The 13,737-nt window shown below is 35.9% G+C and overlaps 2 protein-coding genes across 3 annotated transcripts; both read right to left on the minus strand.

Annotated features, from left to right (window-relative positions):
* Window positions 1-386: 386 nt before the first annotated feature.
* Window positions 387-10,670, minus strand: LOC108005488 (uncharacterized). Of its 2 annotated transcripts, none has more exons than XM_017068794.4 (3): window positions 10,447-10,670; window positions 2,029-2,437; window positions 387-1,289 (listed from the first exon to the last, which is right to left on the minus strand). In XM_017068794.4, exons 2-3 carry the CDS (start codon window positions 2,434-2,436, stop codon window positions 1,083-1,085), a joined length of 615 nt encoding a protein of 204 aa, XP_016924283.1. In that variant the 5' UTR covers window position 2,437; window positions 10,447-10,670; the 3' UTR covers window positions 387-1,082. The 2 variants fall into 2 exon arrangements, with proteins under 2 accessions (XP_016924283.1, XP_016924282.1); XM_017068793.4 differs by lacking the exon at window positions 10,447-10,670 and adding an exon at window positions 3,403-3,464.
* Window positions 10,671-10,816: 146 nt separating this feature from the next.
* On the minus strand, window positions 10,817-11,275 carry LOC118878364 (uncharacterized). The gene has a single exon (XM_036821075.3). It carries the CDS (start codon window positions 10,907-10,909, stop codon window positions 10,817-10,819), a length of 93 nt encoding a protein of 30 aa, XP_036676970.2. The 5' UTR covers window positions 10,910-11,275.
* Window positions 11,276-13,737: the final 2,462 nt, after the last annotated feature.

The raw sequence follows: 13,737 nt of genomic DNA on the forward strand, positions 1-13,737 counted from the left end.
ACAGTCTTAATGACTCAAAAGGATGCTGATAAAGGCTTGATAAGGTTCATAAACAATATAAATGAACCGTGGCGGAACTATCTAAAATATCCCTATTTATGGATATGTATGGCATTGGATATATACTGGAAACATAATGATTCCACTCTTTAGTAATCTAGTGATTTATGGAGTCTTGAGACTTTTTCTGACATTTATTTGAGAACAAAACAAACTTAAAGTATTCCCCAAAACTAACCTTTATATTGAATGGCTAAAACTAAGACTCATGGTTATCAAATGGCTTGAATGTCTACAATACAGAATTACCAAATAAACCATAAAGTATGCAGTGGATTGTTTTTCTGGGCATCCATTTTCCCATCCCCCTGAAAGATGCAAGACAATTTCGTTGGTTTTCAATAAACTTAATAGGAATTCTTTATTTCTGGAAAGCAACTCTGAACGTTTTCCGGCATTTTTGTTGGCAATTGACATTGCCATCGATATGGCTATAAAAATATTTGTAATCGTAATATACATAATTATATACAGGCTTTAGGCTAAAACTAAGACTAAGTGCTACCCTGTAGTTTTGTAGTTTGATTCCCGCCCTGCGTTGGCATTTAGTAAGTATATCATAATATTACTTAAAATGTTTCTATGCGCGCATCATGTGGTTCAGTTATCTCTTTTTCGGCTATATATACAACTTTGGACTAGATGCTGTGTGTTTCAAAGAACTCTATGTACAATGCGAGAGAATTGCTATTGATGGGCTCTACGAGTTAAAATACTAGCTGCTTAAAATCAAAGTAAATACAATGCCATAATGCTTTGCCAAGCTACCATTTAGCCAAACTTTTACAATAGATATACGGATATATGTCGGTATTCGACTGTGGGCTCTAGAATTTTCGCCTTGTGTAATATTTTTAAAAGACTCGAGCTGCCACAGAATACCGCGTATCGAAATCGTAGGTATAGATTTGTTTGCCTGTGGTCTTAAAGTGGGTCAAGTACAGAAATCCGTTGCGCTGCCAGTTGGGAAAAAATCTCTTAATTCTCTCTCCTCCTCCTTTTGCTCCTTCGAATACTCCACCCTAGATGTGAAGGATGGCTCCCGTGGTGGAGGTGGATCCCCCAGCTCCTGGCTTGGCGGAGGTCTGCGGCGGCTCCAGCTCCTTGGACTGATCCATGTCTATGACCAGGCAGTCGTAGGCAGGCGGAGGCAACTCGAACTTGACCACACTATCGTAACTCGGCGGCAGGGAGTCCACTATGCGCAGCACATCGTTCTGGGAGTTGATCTGGAAAACAATCAGGATTAGTTAGGGATTCTTAAAGGAAGTTCTTGTCAGCTCTACGTATATCATAAATGCTCTCTTTAATAAACCAATTGTCAAAGTTTAATAAGTAATACAAAGGTCGGGATGGCATTTTTTTAGAAGAATATATATTATAATATATTTTAATATCTCAATAAACACATAATGTTGTTTATTTCTGGGTTAGGATTATATAAAGTCTATATTATAAAAACATACATATTGTTTCAGGAACCAAAATAAATTAAGTGTATGCTATTAAGGGAACTTTTTTGTACAGAGAGAAATATTCAAGTACATTGTTCTTGATTTGAGAACATTCGTTCTTAAAAACCGTGTAAGTACATTTTAGTATCAATGCTCTCAATATTAGAACAAAATGGTGAGTAGAGAAAAGTTAAATTGAGTTTATTTAACAACTTTCCAACTTGATTCAACTGGATTCGAGCAAAATGAAAACATTTTCAACTTCAAAAATGTCGTTATATTTTTAAGAACATTTTTTACTCAAAATTTTCTTTGTGTAATTTTTAAAAAAAAAGATATTATTTTCTTGTAAAGCAAATTATATTATTTGCCGACTATCACCGAAAATAAAAAACCTTTTTAGCTTAAAAATGTTTAGAACGTATAACCCGCAATTGGAATGAACGATTTTCGGTGTTTTTATGGCTTTATTAGGCTGTGCATTCATTAATATAACTTTCTATTTTTGACTTACATGCGGCATGGCTCCATTGGTAGCCCGATTTCCCGCCTCGTCGATGGGTCCCGCCCAAATGCAGACGCCCATGCGGTGCGTGACATAACCACAGATGATCACGCTGATCACCAGCATCCCGATGCCCAGGGCGAAGACCAGCCAGCGCGATTCTACACTATTGTCTCGCAGATTCTTCTCCAGCTGCAGGGCGCAAAGAATCAGCACCGGCACGGCCACCATGGCCACCAGGAGGTCCACAATGGGACGCTGGGTGCTGGGTCCGGCGTTCAGAGGACTACGTCCGGATCCGGGTCCGTTGGCCAATCCGCCGTGGTTTCCCAGCGGATGGGAGCCAAAGTTCTGGCTGCTGCTGTTCGGCGTCAGTGTGGAGCGGGCCACCACTGTATTGTGATTCTGCAGCACCATTCTGGAATACAAAACAAAAGTCCAGGGTTACATGGTGAGAAAATAATCGAAATTGCTTCAAATTATCGATATTTTATGTCGATAAATTCGATAATTTATAAGTTCTTAATTACTGTTGAAAAAGTTTAGGACATATTTACATTGCTAATGTGTGTTATTTAGAGACTATAGATACATAAATTATATTTCTTATTAATTCTAATTCATTAATTAAGATTAATCTGAGAACAGCTGATTTCTGTTTGTTTGTTTTTCTCCATGTAGAGCCTAGAGGTTAATGTCTATTCGATGGGAATAGCGGGTAATTGGTGGGTCTCAATTGTTTATCCCCAATGAATAGGCATGAGAAGCTGTTCCGATCGCTAACTGTAATCGCAAAGCCAACTAGACAATGGGCTATTATATTTAAACACACACTTAGCTCTGGGTATGTTTCATAATTTTTATAAGAACCCATCTGGTTGGATTACCAGAACTTAAAAAGTGTAAGTGCCACTTTTATTTTTAATCGATTGAATGTCAGGAAGTGGAAATTATACTGCATTAAACTAGATCATTGCTATACTTTGTATTGCAACGTTATGACACGGTATTTTTGCAGTAGGAGATACAAACTTTGTTCACAATGGAAGAACACTTTCTTGCCTAATTGCTGTTTTCGATTTGTTTGGCAAATATTTTGTCGTAGATCTCATCGGTTTAATAATATAATAAACATTCGATAAAGGCCCCTCCCTTGCCAATAAAATCAACTGCGTCACCGAGGCGCAGACGGTGGAAACCAAATATTTGCTAAGTATTTCTCGTTTGGAGTCCAATTAACATTGGTTAGCATTCAATTACCCGGCAAGATGTATCATATTCCAATGTCTATATGTGTTCACTCGCCAGTGATTGTGATTGGGATTGTGGTCTATATATGTGCATGGGGGTATTATACCTACATATGGCGAATACTACTCGTACCTGGGATCAAAGGCGTTGCTCAGCAACAAGTCGTATACGGCGCGCATTTTGATATTGGTTTGTGTGAACCTATATAGCTCTTTCTCCTCTTCGATCGCCCTCTATTTTGCTTTTTATTGATATCAATTGGTTTATTTATTACTGTCTCAATATTGTTGTTGCCAGCATATTTATTCAATGATTTGAGTGTGACATTCGAGCTGAATTTCAGTTGCAATCTCTGATTTTGTAGCCATCGAGGACTTTTTTTGTTGAGGGTGGTTATGATGGGGAAAATTCAATTTAACGGCTGCCAAATTTTTGTAATTATTCAAATATAAATGATTTGATTAAATAAATTTAAATGAATTATATTAAAAACCGGGGATAATAAAGTTGAGATACTTAAGACCCTTCTCTTTAAAGCCTACTGATATCTTTATGGGTTTGTTGTAAAAATTTCCCAGAGTTTTATTTACTTTGTAGACCAAACCAAAATAAGTTTTACTTCATTTTAAAATTCGCTGACTTGTAAAGTTTCTTCGCTAAAATATACAAATCACAATAGTCTTCCTTAAATAAAAGTCTCAAGTAACTCTCATTTGAGAACCCTGACAAAAGCCCAATAGAAAGCAATTTTAGTTCCTTAATGATTCATTAATTAGTTTTATCAATTAAATTTAACGCATTTTTTGTAATATTTGCTTTAAAGACCTAAAGTGTTTAATTATACAAAAATAATTTGTATGGGAACTGCGATCTACCCTGAAATAACAACTGACTATATTGAATTTTTCACAACTGGAAATTAATACTATTTAATTCGTTTGTTTTTTTTTGTTTTTTCTAACATCTTTAAGTAAACAAAAACTGGCTGTTTACAATTAATTTATATCTATTTATATATGTGCTTTGTTTTTTATTTATTTATATAGTTTGTAATTTATGTGCATTTTATTTATGAGGCTGTTGTGAGGGGAGAGCTTTATGGTTGTGTTTTTTACACCGAGCCCGAGATAAGAGCGAAAACCAAGATGAAATGGGATTGTCGCCCCACCAGGCGTATACTTGATTTTCTAAACTAGGGGCGATAATTCATCGGAGATCTGTCTTATCAATATGCCAACTGCATGGGGGATTTCCAGTTCACTTGAACGATAAGGGCGGCACGTGATTATTTCTCGTTCTTGCACATATATTTGTTTCAATAATAACATATTATTTGCACATTGGTTACCAAGGCGTCTGTCAATTAACACTTCAGCATTGGACTTGACTTGCACAAAATAAATAAAGTAAAAAGCGTAGAGAAATGGAAAACACAAGTCACAATGGGAATTAAAGCCAGCTCGGACGGGCTGAAACCGATTCGTGGCGATCTGGGCCGGTCAAACGTTGGAATCGGACTGGAAAAGCGTCCCGCAAAAGTGGCCATATAGCATAATCAAAGTATGCTGTCAGCTAAGCCTCAAAACAGTGATCTATGGACCTAGGACATACCCTAGTGGTAGAAACTTAATGGGGAAAAATTAATGCGGAATAAAAATTTGACAATTTCATTTACACAGATATAAATATTTGAACACATTGTTCTTGAATTGAGAACATTTGTTCTTAAAAACTGTCTAAGTACATTTTGGTATCAATGTTCTCAATATTCTCAACTGGTAGTTTATTTGTTGAGATATACAATGTATATACCGCCAATTAACCTTGATTCGAGCAAAATGAAAACATTTTCAATTCAATTCAATTTTAAGAACATTTTCAACTCAAATGAGGAAGTCAGAGTTTTCTCTGTATATCACTTCATCTTTTTGAAACAGTGTTCAATTAATATCATTTTACTAATAGGAAAATTATAGGAAAATACATTCTATCAAGTGCCTTAAGATAATATGTAGAGTTTTAAATTTTTATTATATTATTACATTCATCTTTTATAAAATGTCATACATCTTTAGAAATATGTATTCCTACCTACTCAACTTATCTAAGGAGTTCATAGAAAATTCCATCATCAAGGAGTAGCAACACACGAACATAAAACTGCATTTCCAGAATGAAAAGCTAAGCAGAAAAAATCAGTATTTTGTCATTGCGAGAAGAAAAAAAAAAGAAAGGAGTGGAGAGGTGGTAATTGCCCAAGAAAATAATGAGAGCGGGAAAGTTAATAGGGTTCTTGTCATTCGACTTTATCTAGAAACCGGTTGCCAAGCATTGCTCCTTTTGATATTGTGAACTTTATCAGAAAGTTGTCTGAACTTTGGAAGAGATACCATATACCATATACCATATATACCAGATACCAGATAGCGTGGCGACAAGTCTTGATTAACGCTGAAATGCTTAAGATCTCTGCACAAGAGAATGCGGCGAGTTCCCAGAGGGGGAAAACCTCGGCGATCAGACAATGGGAAATTTGCAATTATAATTCCATCTGCGTCTGCTGAATGAATCGTCGTTTACAATAGATACACTTAATTGCAGTCCATATAGATTCAGATACAGATGCATCATATGACAAATGCAAATATGATATTATGTGTACATATATACGTAGCGCCATTATCAGTCCTCACTGATAAGACAACGACCCGACTTTACTCAAATATAAGCCGGTTGTAAAGAGTTTGTCATTGATTGTCCTCGTTTTTCTGCCGTTTCCCGTCGCCTCATTTGAATGATTTAGTGATGTTGTTAATTTATAAAGTTTGCTTTCTGGGTGAGGACCCAATTTGGAACGATTTGCGTAAGAAATCGGGGCGCATTAACCTTTTTCCAGGCTTTCCGTTGTCATTCCTATCAAATTTCATTCGGCGTAAATTCTTGCATCCCAAAAATTCTTCAAAAAACAAGCTCCATCTTTGTATTTTTAACTTATTTAATGGTTTAAAGATTCAACTTTATGAATGATAAAACTAAAATGTCCAAAACACTAATGTTTATTGCTTGTAAGATTGAAGAAGTACATCATTTTATAAACATTTTCTTTAATCAAGAAATTCAGTATACAATATTGTATTCATAATAATAAAGCAATGTGAGATATATGAAATCTACAGTTGTTGCTGATATTTATAAATGTGTAGAGATTATTTTTATACCTTATTTTTTTCAATCATCAGTACTCAAACCTGCAAGATAAAAGACTATCTTCGGCTGTGAACTTCCGTATTCTATACACTTCCGGTCCAGGGATGATATGCGTAGTAACTACGTGACGTGATCTGAATTTTGAATATTATTCGCATACTTCCATTCACAAATTGCATCAGCATCAGGTCGAAAATCGGAACGAGTCATTGACCAGTTGTTGAAAGGCACATTATACGATCCAGACGTTAGCCGTGTGATATGGGCATATATCTTTACCGGTTGCATGTGCACATTGTCAGCTGACTGGCAGTATAAATAAATGATTGCCTAAAAACACAAATTAGCTTGCGGCTACGCCCACAGATACGGGGAAAATCGAAAGAAAAGTCAGAAAGAAAAGCTGGCAAAAAGTAATGGGTGTAATATATATGTATACATCTAAATAAGACCCCAGACATTACATTATCGACTGAGCTTGACTTTGAAAAGAGAGACTTTGATCGCGAATCGAGCGTCAGCAGTGGCCCAGAAACCCAATTGGAGTACAAATCAGCCAAGTGCAGAGATCACCAGAACATTTATCGGTTCCATATAACATATATCGAATTTCTGATGACTCGACTTGAGTTATTTTCGAGAGAACTGCACTTTTGTTTACCGCTAAATTCGCATTAAGTGCTATGGTTCTTTATTTCATTTTGTTCTTAAGCCCTTGTATTTAGTTATTTCGATTTTTTTGTTCTCAGGTATGCCAGATTTACAGTGAATTAGCCAAGTCACAGAAAAAAAACAAAAACAAGGCCGTAAAATATATAATTCCTAGTAGAGGGGCGAATTTCCCTATTTGTTTTCTGGAGCAAATGCGTCATATATACCATATGATTCAGCCGTGCCCGAGATACTCGCTTATATGTACTTGGGTATATCCAGATTTGGCGGCTCTGCAGTTGGCCTGGAATCTTCTGGGACTTATCAACTCCCGATAAGGCGGACAGTGCAGCTCAAGTGCCACAAGAGATATAGTGGATGTGGTAATAGTACTATACATATGTACTTTGTGGGGGAATTTTTTTTAGCCAAGTGTTTATCGCACACATTTCCCATTAGTTGCCAGGGAAAAATGATATATTGTCGGTTGCAAACAATTGGGTTGCACTTAATTGGGGTAGATTTTCATCGGATTAAATCCGATATCATGTTTATAGTAAGTGGCGCCGCTAGGTCCTATGATATCATCTTTTTAGAAGCTTCTCGGATTTTCAAAAGCTTATTTTCGTAGGCTTATTCCAAGAAATTTCACATAAATAAACGGTACGAGTCAATGCCGTTTACCTCTAAGGTAAATAGAAAATAGAGAACCTTGAAGATTACTTAAAACAATTTAAGGTAATTGCATATTTGCCATTTTAGGAATATTGCAACTTTACGAAACTCTTGAACTAGAATTTATATTAATTACCAAAGTTTTCTTTGTAGCCGAGAACAATGCACAATTTAATTAAAATTCCTTGGCGATATTCCCGACCTCCCTCACCATTATCCGATGTGTGGCAATCTATATGGCACAAACACACACAACATACATAGCACAACAGTTTCCTTAATTGCCGCGACAAGAAAATCATAAAAACTAAAGCAGAAAAAGAAAAACTTGACGAAACTGACGCCCACAAAAAGCGAGGCAACGAATTCTTGGGAATTGTCTGGCCCACTTTGCAAGGGAGTCTGAATCGGATGTACCAGACGTAGTACAGCACAGGGCAATCTATTGGGGACCTACATTGGTCCTATGGCTATACTAATTAAATATAGATGATATTTTAAAAAAGAACTTCTTGTCAAGATTGCATTTATAATTAACCTACGGGTTAATATTAATATTGCAAATATTATATCATACTCTAGAAAAATATCCTAACTAGGGAAAACCGATTACCATCTTTAATTCTTGATATATTCCATATACCTAATAATACTACTTGTTCAGTAAATAACGAATTCTTGTAAAAAGATTTATAAAATCGTATCTTGTAAATATCTTAATATTAATATTACTAATCTCATCTCATGCCCTAGATATATATCCTAACTAGGAAAAACCGATTATCATCTTTTACTCTTGATATATTCCATATATATTATAGTACTACTTGTTGAATAAATAACGAATTCTTCTAAAAAGATTTTTAAAATCTTATCTTGTAAATATCTTAACATTAATATTACTAATCTCATCTAATGCCCTAGAAATATATCCTAACTAGGAAAAACCGATTATCATCTTTAACTCTTGATATATTCCATATATATTATAGTACTACTTGTTCAATAAATAACGAATTCTTGTAAAAAGATTTATAAAATCGTATCTTGTAAATATCTTAATATTAATATTACTAATCTCATCTCATGCCCTAGAAATATGTCCTAACTAGGAAAAACCGATTATAATCCTTAACTCTTGATATATTCCATATATATTATAGTACTACTTGTTTAATAAATAACGAATTCTTTTAAAAAGATTTATAAAATCGTATCTTGTAAATATCTTAATATTAATATTACTAATCTCATCTCATGTCCTAGAAATATATCCTAACTTGGAAAAACAGATTATCATCTTTAACTCTTGATATATTCCATACATATTATAATACTACTTGTTCAATAAATAACGAATTCTTCTAAAAAGATTTATAAAATCTTATCTAGTAAATATCTTATAACTTCCAGTAGTACACCCATCTTAACCGGTACTGTAAGCATGTGTGCATCAATATGTTTAAGTGCTTTACATGAACCAGAAACAAATGATACGATGACGTTGCCATGAAGAGGCATTATTAATGTATTAATTGATCGGATCTCCGAGTGTCGCTTAATTGTAAATGGGGGGTAGAATTTGTTTGTCGATGCTTTTTGATTGACTGAATTGGGGGAGGGGGGAGAGAAGCGGGACGGGGGCCTGTGACCCCTGTGGAGTGAAAGCTTCCCCAGAAAAAAAAAAGATTCCTCACTTGTTCGCCTCATCACTTCTCTATTTCCTGTTTGGTCACGTAGTCAAGTTTTTGACAATAATTGGTGGCCATCATAAAATAGGAATACAAGTGCCTCGGCTCGTTCTGCTAGTTCTTCTACTCTCTTCTTCTTTTTATATATTTTCCTATGCTGGACTGCGCAAGAAGTGTGTGTATACAACGCTACTATATATAGAAACTAATGATGAAAAAAATTTAATTTTTTTTTGCCTGCTATCAATAAATTTTATTTATCTGTTGTTGCTCTTGACGATTCTTCTCGTTTTTATGAAAGAAAAAAAAAAACATTTAAAAGTGTAGAAACGTTTTTTGTTTACCTTTTTCTCAAGGGGATTTCGAAACATTGCTTTGTTCCACTGCTGATAAGAGATGAAAACGAAAACACCTGTTTTTCAAGCGATACGATAGTTCATTTTTTTGCCAAACTGCATGGCCCACATAGAGGACAAAAAAATGTGAAAATACAAATATGCACATCAGCTTTTTGCCATCCCTTTCACTCCTTTGGCTTTTCCCATTTTGTGCATTTTATTTATAGCCTTGGAAATAGAGGGGTTTTTGGGGGGTTACTCGCGGTAAACATGTTTGTCGGCCTTTCGTACACTCGGCAAAAGGAACCCACTCTATAAGCGTATTATAGGAGATTACCATCTTAATGTTACCTTTAATAATGATAATGAATCAATGGAGACGTCATCTATGTTTACTATACATTTGACCTTTAGGAAACCTTTTGATAATACTGAATGGGAGTACTCAACTTATAAGATTAATAGGCGATAATACATGTGTATTACATACATGTTTTCAGGGGCCAATTCAATATATAGTGTGCAATTCTAGGTTGAACTATGGAGTTTTGTGTTTATATTATTAAATATTTAGGATCTTTAATTTTAAAATTATTTGTTTTCTGTGTACTCACTCGAAAATGTTATTTTGGCTGCCGATCTTCCACTCTTTTTGCTCTCTGTCTCACGCACTTTTTGCTCTTCTCGAGTTTGCAATTCTCAAATTCTCTTCTTCACATTTAAAGGAGCACAAAAAACCAAACAATAAAAAATACAAACAAAAAGCACCGAAATTTGTTTTTTTTTGTTTTAACAATTATGCACGCGTTTCAATTGTTCTTTCGTAGGGGCTTTTTTATTTTTTATTTGAAACTTATTTTTGTTTTGTTATGTTTTGATTATTTTGCGGTTGCAAATGAGATCGTTGGCACAAATATTTGCAGCAAGTTGAATGGACTTCTTCGAGGGGATTTTGGATGTGGTTTTTGGCTTTGAATTCGCAATTTATCGGTGCTGGCTTTGGGTGTACTCGTAGTGCTCCTTCCTGAAGTTTGGATCCTCGCCGCTCTCACAGAGAATCCAGCGCCTGTGCACCATTACAACAAATCTTCGGTTGATTCTTTCTTCCGCGCGCAGGACTCGAATTCGGATTCGGATTCGGATTCTCCGCCCTCGATTCTTCTTTTGTCCACTCACTGAACTTTGGAACTGTGGAACACAACGATGCTACGATGGACGACCGGTCTACGAGCAGGAACTGCGTTCATATACACATCTCGATCTCGATGTCGATGTCGGATGTCGGGTATATAGAAATGGATTTTTGTTATTTTCTGTTCTTCTGTCTTCTGTCTACCGCCTCCCCTGTTCCTCGGTCTTTATTCGGTCTTGTCTTTATGTTTTTCGGATCGGTTTGAAAATTTCGAACCAGAGGCGAAGAATGCTGAGAAGCGACTGCCAGATCGCCGTCGTCGCTGCCAGCGCCTCGGCTTCCTCTGTCGACGTCGGCTGAGGCGGAGGCGTCGACGTTGGCGCTGTTGTTGGGGCTCGCAAAGATGCTCTCCGCTCTCCGGTCTCCGTTCTCCATTCTTCGCACCAGAGATGCTGTGATCTACGATTATTGTATTTGTATAAGAAAGAAACTCAAGGGACCAAATCCAGCGGTACTGAAAACTTTTTTTAAAGCAGGGTTCAAAACCAATTTTTTTTTAGTTTTTATATATTTTTGTATTTGTATAGATGTATTTATTTCAATTAGGGACCGATATCATTATGAGTTTTATACATAATGAGTTTTATACATATACAAAGGAAACTATAATTATTATAACTGAAATGAGTTAAGTTTTATTATATAACTCATTTAAATTTTCAATTGTAGGATCAACTGAGTTTCGAACTTATACGTTTGATTTTTGAAAGTGGGAATTGATACTAAAACAAGGAAGAACGCTATAGTCGAGTACCTCGACTATCAGATACCCGTTACTCAGCTATATGGAGATATGCAAGCAGCAAAGCGAGATTAAAATGCGCCACCTTCCGGCGGTATACAGATTTAAGCGTTATGGGCGTTAGAGTTTTTATCTAGCATGAAAATTGTGGGCGTCACAAGTTTTCGCGGTTTGTGGGCGTTAAAGTGGGCGTGGCAAACTTTTTTTTGGGTCAATCGATAGGTATTGATGAGAACAATACATTTCAGTTAAAATTTTTATTCTAGCATCAAAACTGTAGGAGCCACAGTTTTGGGCGGTTTGTGGGCGTTAGAGTGGGCGTGGCACTGTGCCGAAACAAACTTGCGCTGCGTAAGAAGCTCAGGAATCTGCACGCCAAATCTCAATAGCCTAGCTCCCATAGTTTCCGAGATCTCAGCGTTCATCCGGACGGACAGACAGACGGACAGACGGACAGACGGACAGACGGACATGGCTAGATCGACTCGGCTAGTGATCCTGATCAAGAATATATATACTTTGTGGGGTCGGAAACGCTTCCTTCTGCCTGTTACATACTTTCCGACGAATCTAGTATACCCTTTTACTCTACGAGTAACGGGTATAAAGATACTTCTACCTACATACATATATAGAAACCCATTCAGCTTAATAAGCTTAAGTATAAGATGTACACTCATATATTAATGAAAGAGTAATATAGTATCAATTTTATAGCTAGCTGCAGTTTTAGTAAGAGGAAAATTATATAAAAAACCTTTAAAAAACTTTAAAAAAACCAAAAAAGTTATTTGTTTGTTCTTTCATTTGCTTTGTTATAAAAACCAACTTTCAAAATAGAATTAGGGCATTTTATTTCAGTTTAGTAACCCGCATATTGGCTTCTTAGTAATCAGTTTGCATTTCTTGCAGTTTTGTTCTCTAAATAGCTTTAACTAGACCTTGACGGAAACAAAGCCACCAGCTAGTGAATCAACATTGTTAAAAACATTTAAGATTTATAAATAAACACACATTTAGGTACTATAAGAAATGCATATTATCGCCAAGTATGATGTTCCTGATTTCATTTTCAAGGATTTGATCACTGAAAACGAGTAAGTGATCACTGATCAAAATCACAAGGATCGCAGCATCTCTATGTGCGATATCTGAAGAGCTAGTTGCGCTCTCTCCTCCTCTCACACACTCTAGGTCAGCTGTGTGAATCGTGACGCGAGCCGAAGACTGTCTTCGCAATTCTTCGTCCGTGTGCTCTCTTTCTAGTGATCGCTCTTTCTCGGGAGCCTGTTGATAAGAGATGCCGTTATCTGATTGCCAATGTGACACATTAAGGCGACGATGGGCCAACGCTTGTTGTTGTTGTCCCAGCTTTACGATCTGCACACGCACACACAAAAGCAATGATAAGAGAAGACACCTCTTCTGTCTTCTGTCTTCGGTCTTTGGTCTTCTGCACTCTTATCTACCTTTATCTTTATCCGCACATTCTTCGCCTGGCAAGTGGTGAAATTTTGCACTTGCTGGTATTTATTTGTGTCTTTTTTTGGATAGTTGGCTCCCAGAAATGTTTATGGTTCTCACCTTAATCGTGGGTCTTAGATTTACAATTTCAGCGGGGAGTATCAGGAACTGACTAAGATCCAAAAGAAGATTACATGTACAAGGATCGTGAAGTACAATAAATGGAAGCTACTGCATTAGAGGTTATACAATGTAACATGAAAATACTTCTGTTTAAATAATAAAGACGCAAAAAAATGTCATAAAAAAGTTGGAGCCATAAAGAGAACTTAAAGATAAAGAATTCATTCTGCGTATATCTTCTTTTTGTAGATACATACATACATAAAACAAGTTCCACTTAAAAATAGTTCTATTATGTATGCTTAAAATAAAAATGAGATTTAAATCTTAAGGGGTTTATTTTCAAGATAAAATAAAATCTCCTTTAAATAAGTCTTAAGAACT

This window comes from Drosophila suzukii, chromosome X (assembly GCF_043229965.1).
Source record: "Drosophila suzukii chromosome X, CBGP_Dsuzu_IsoJpt1.0, whole genome shotgun sequence".
Classification (NCBI taxonomy): Eukaryota; Metazoa; Arthropoda; class Insecta; order Diptera; family Drosophilidae; genus Drosophila; species Drosophila suzukii.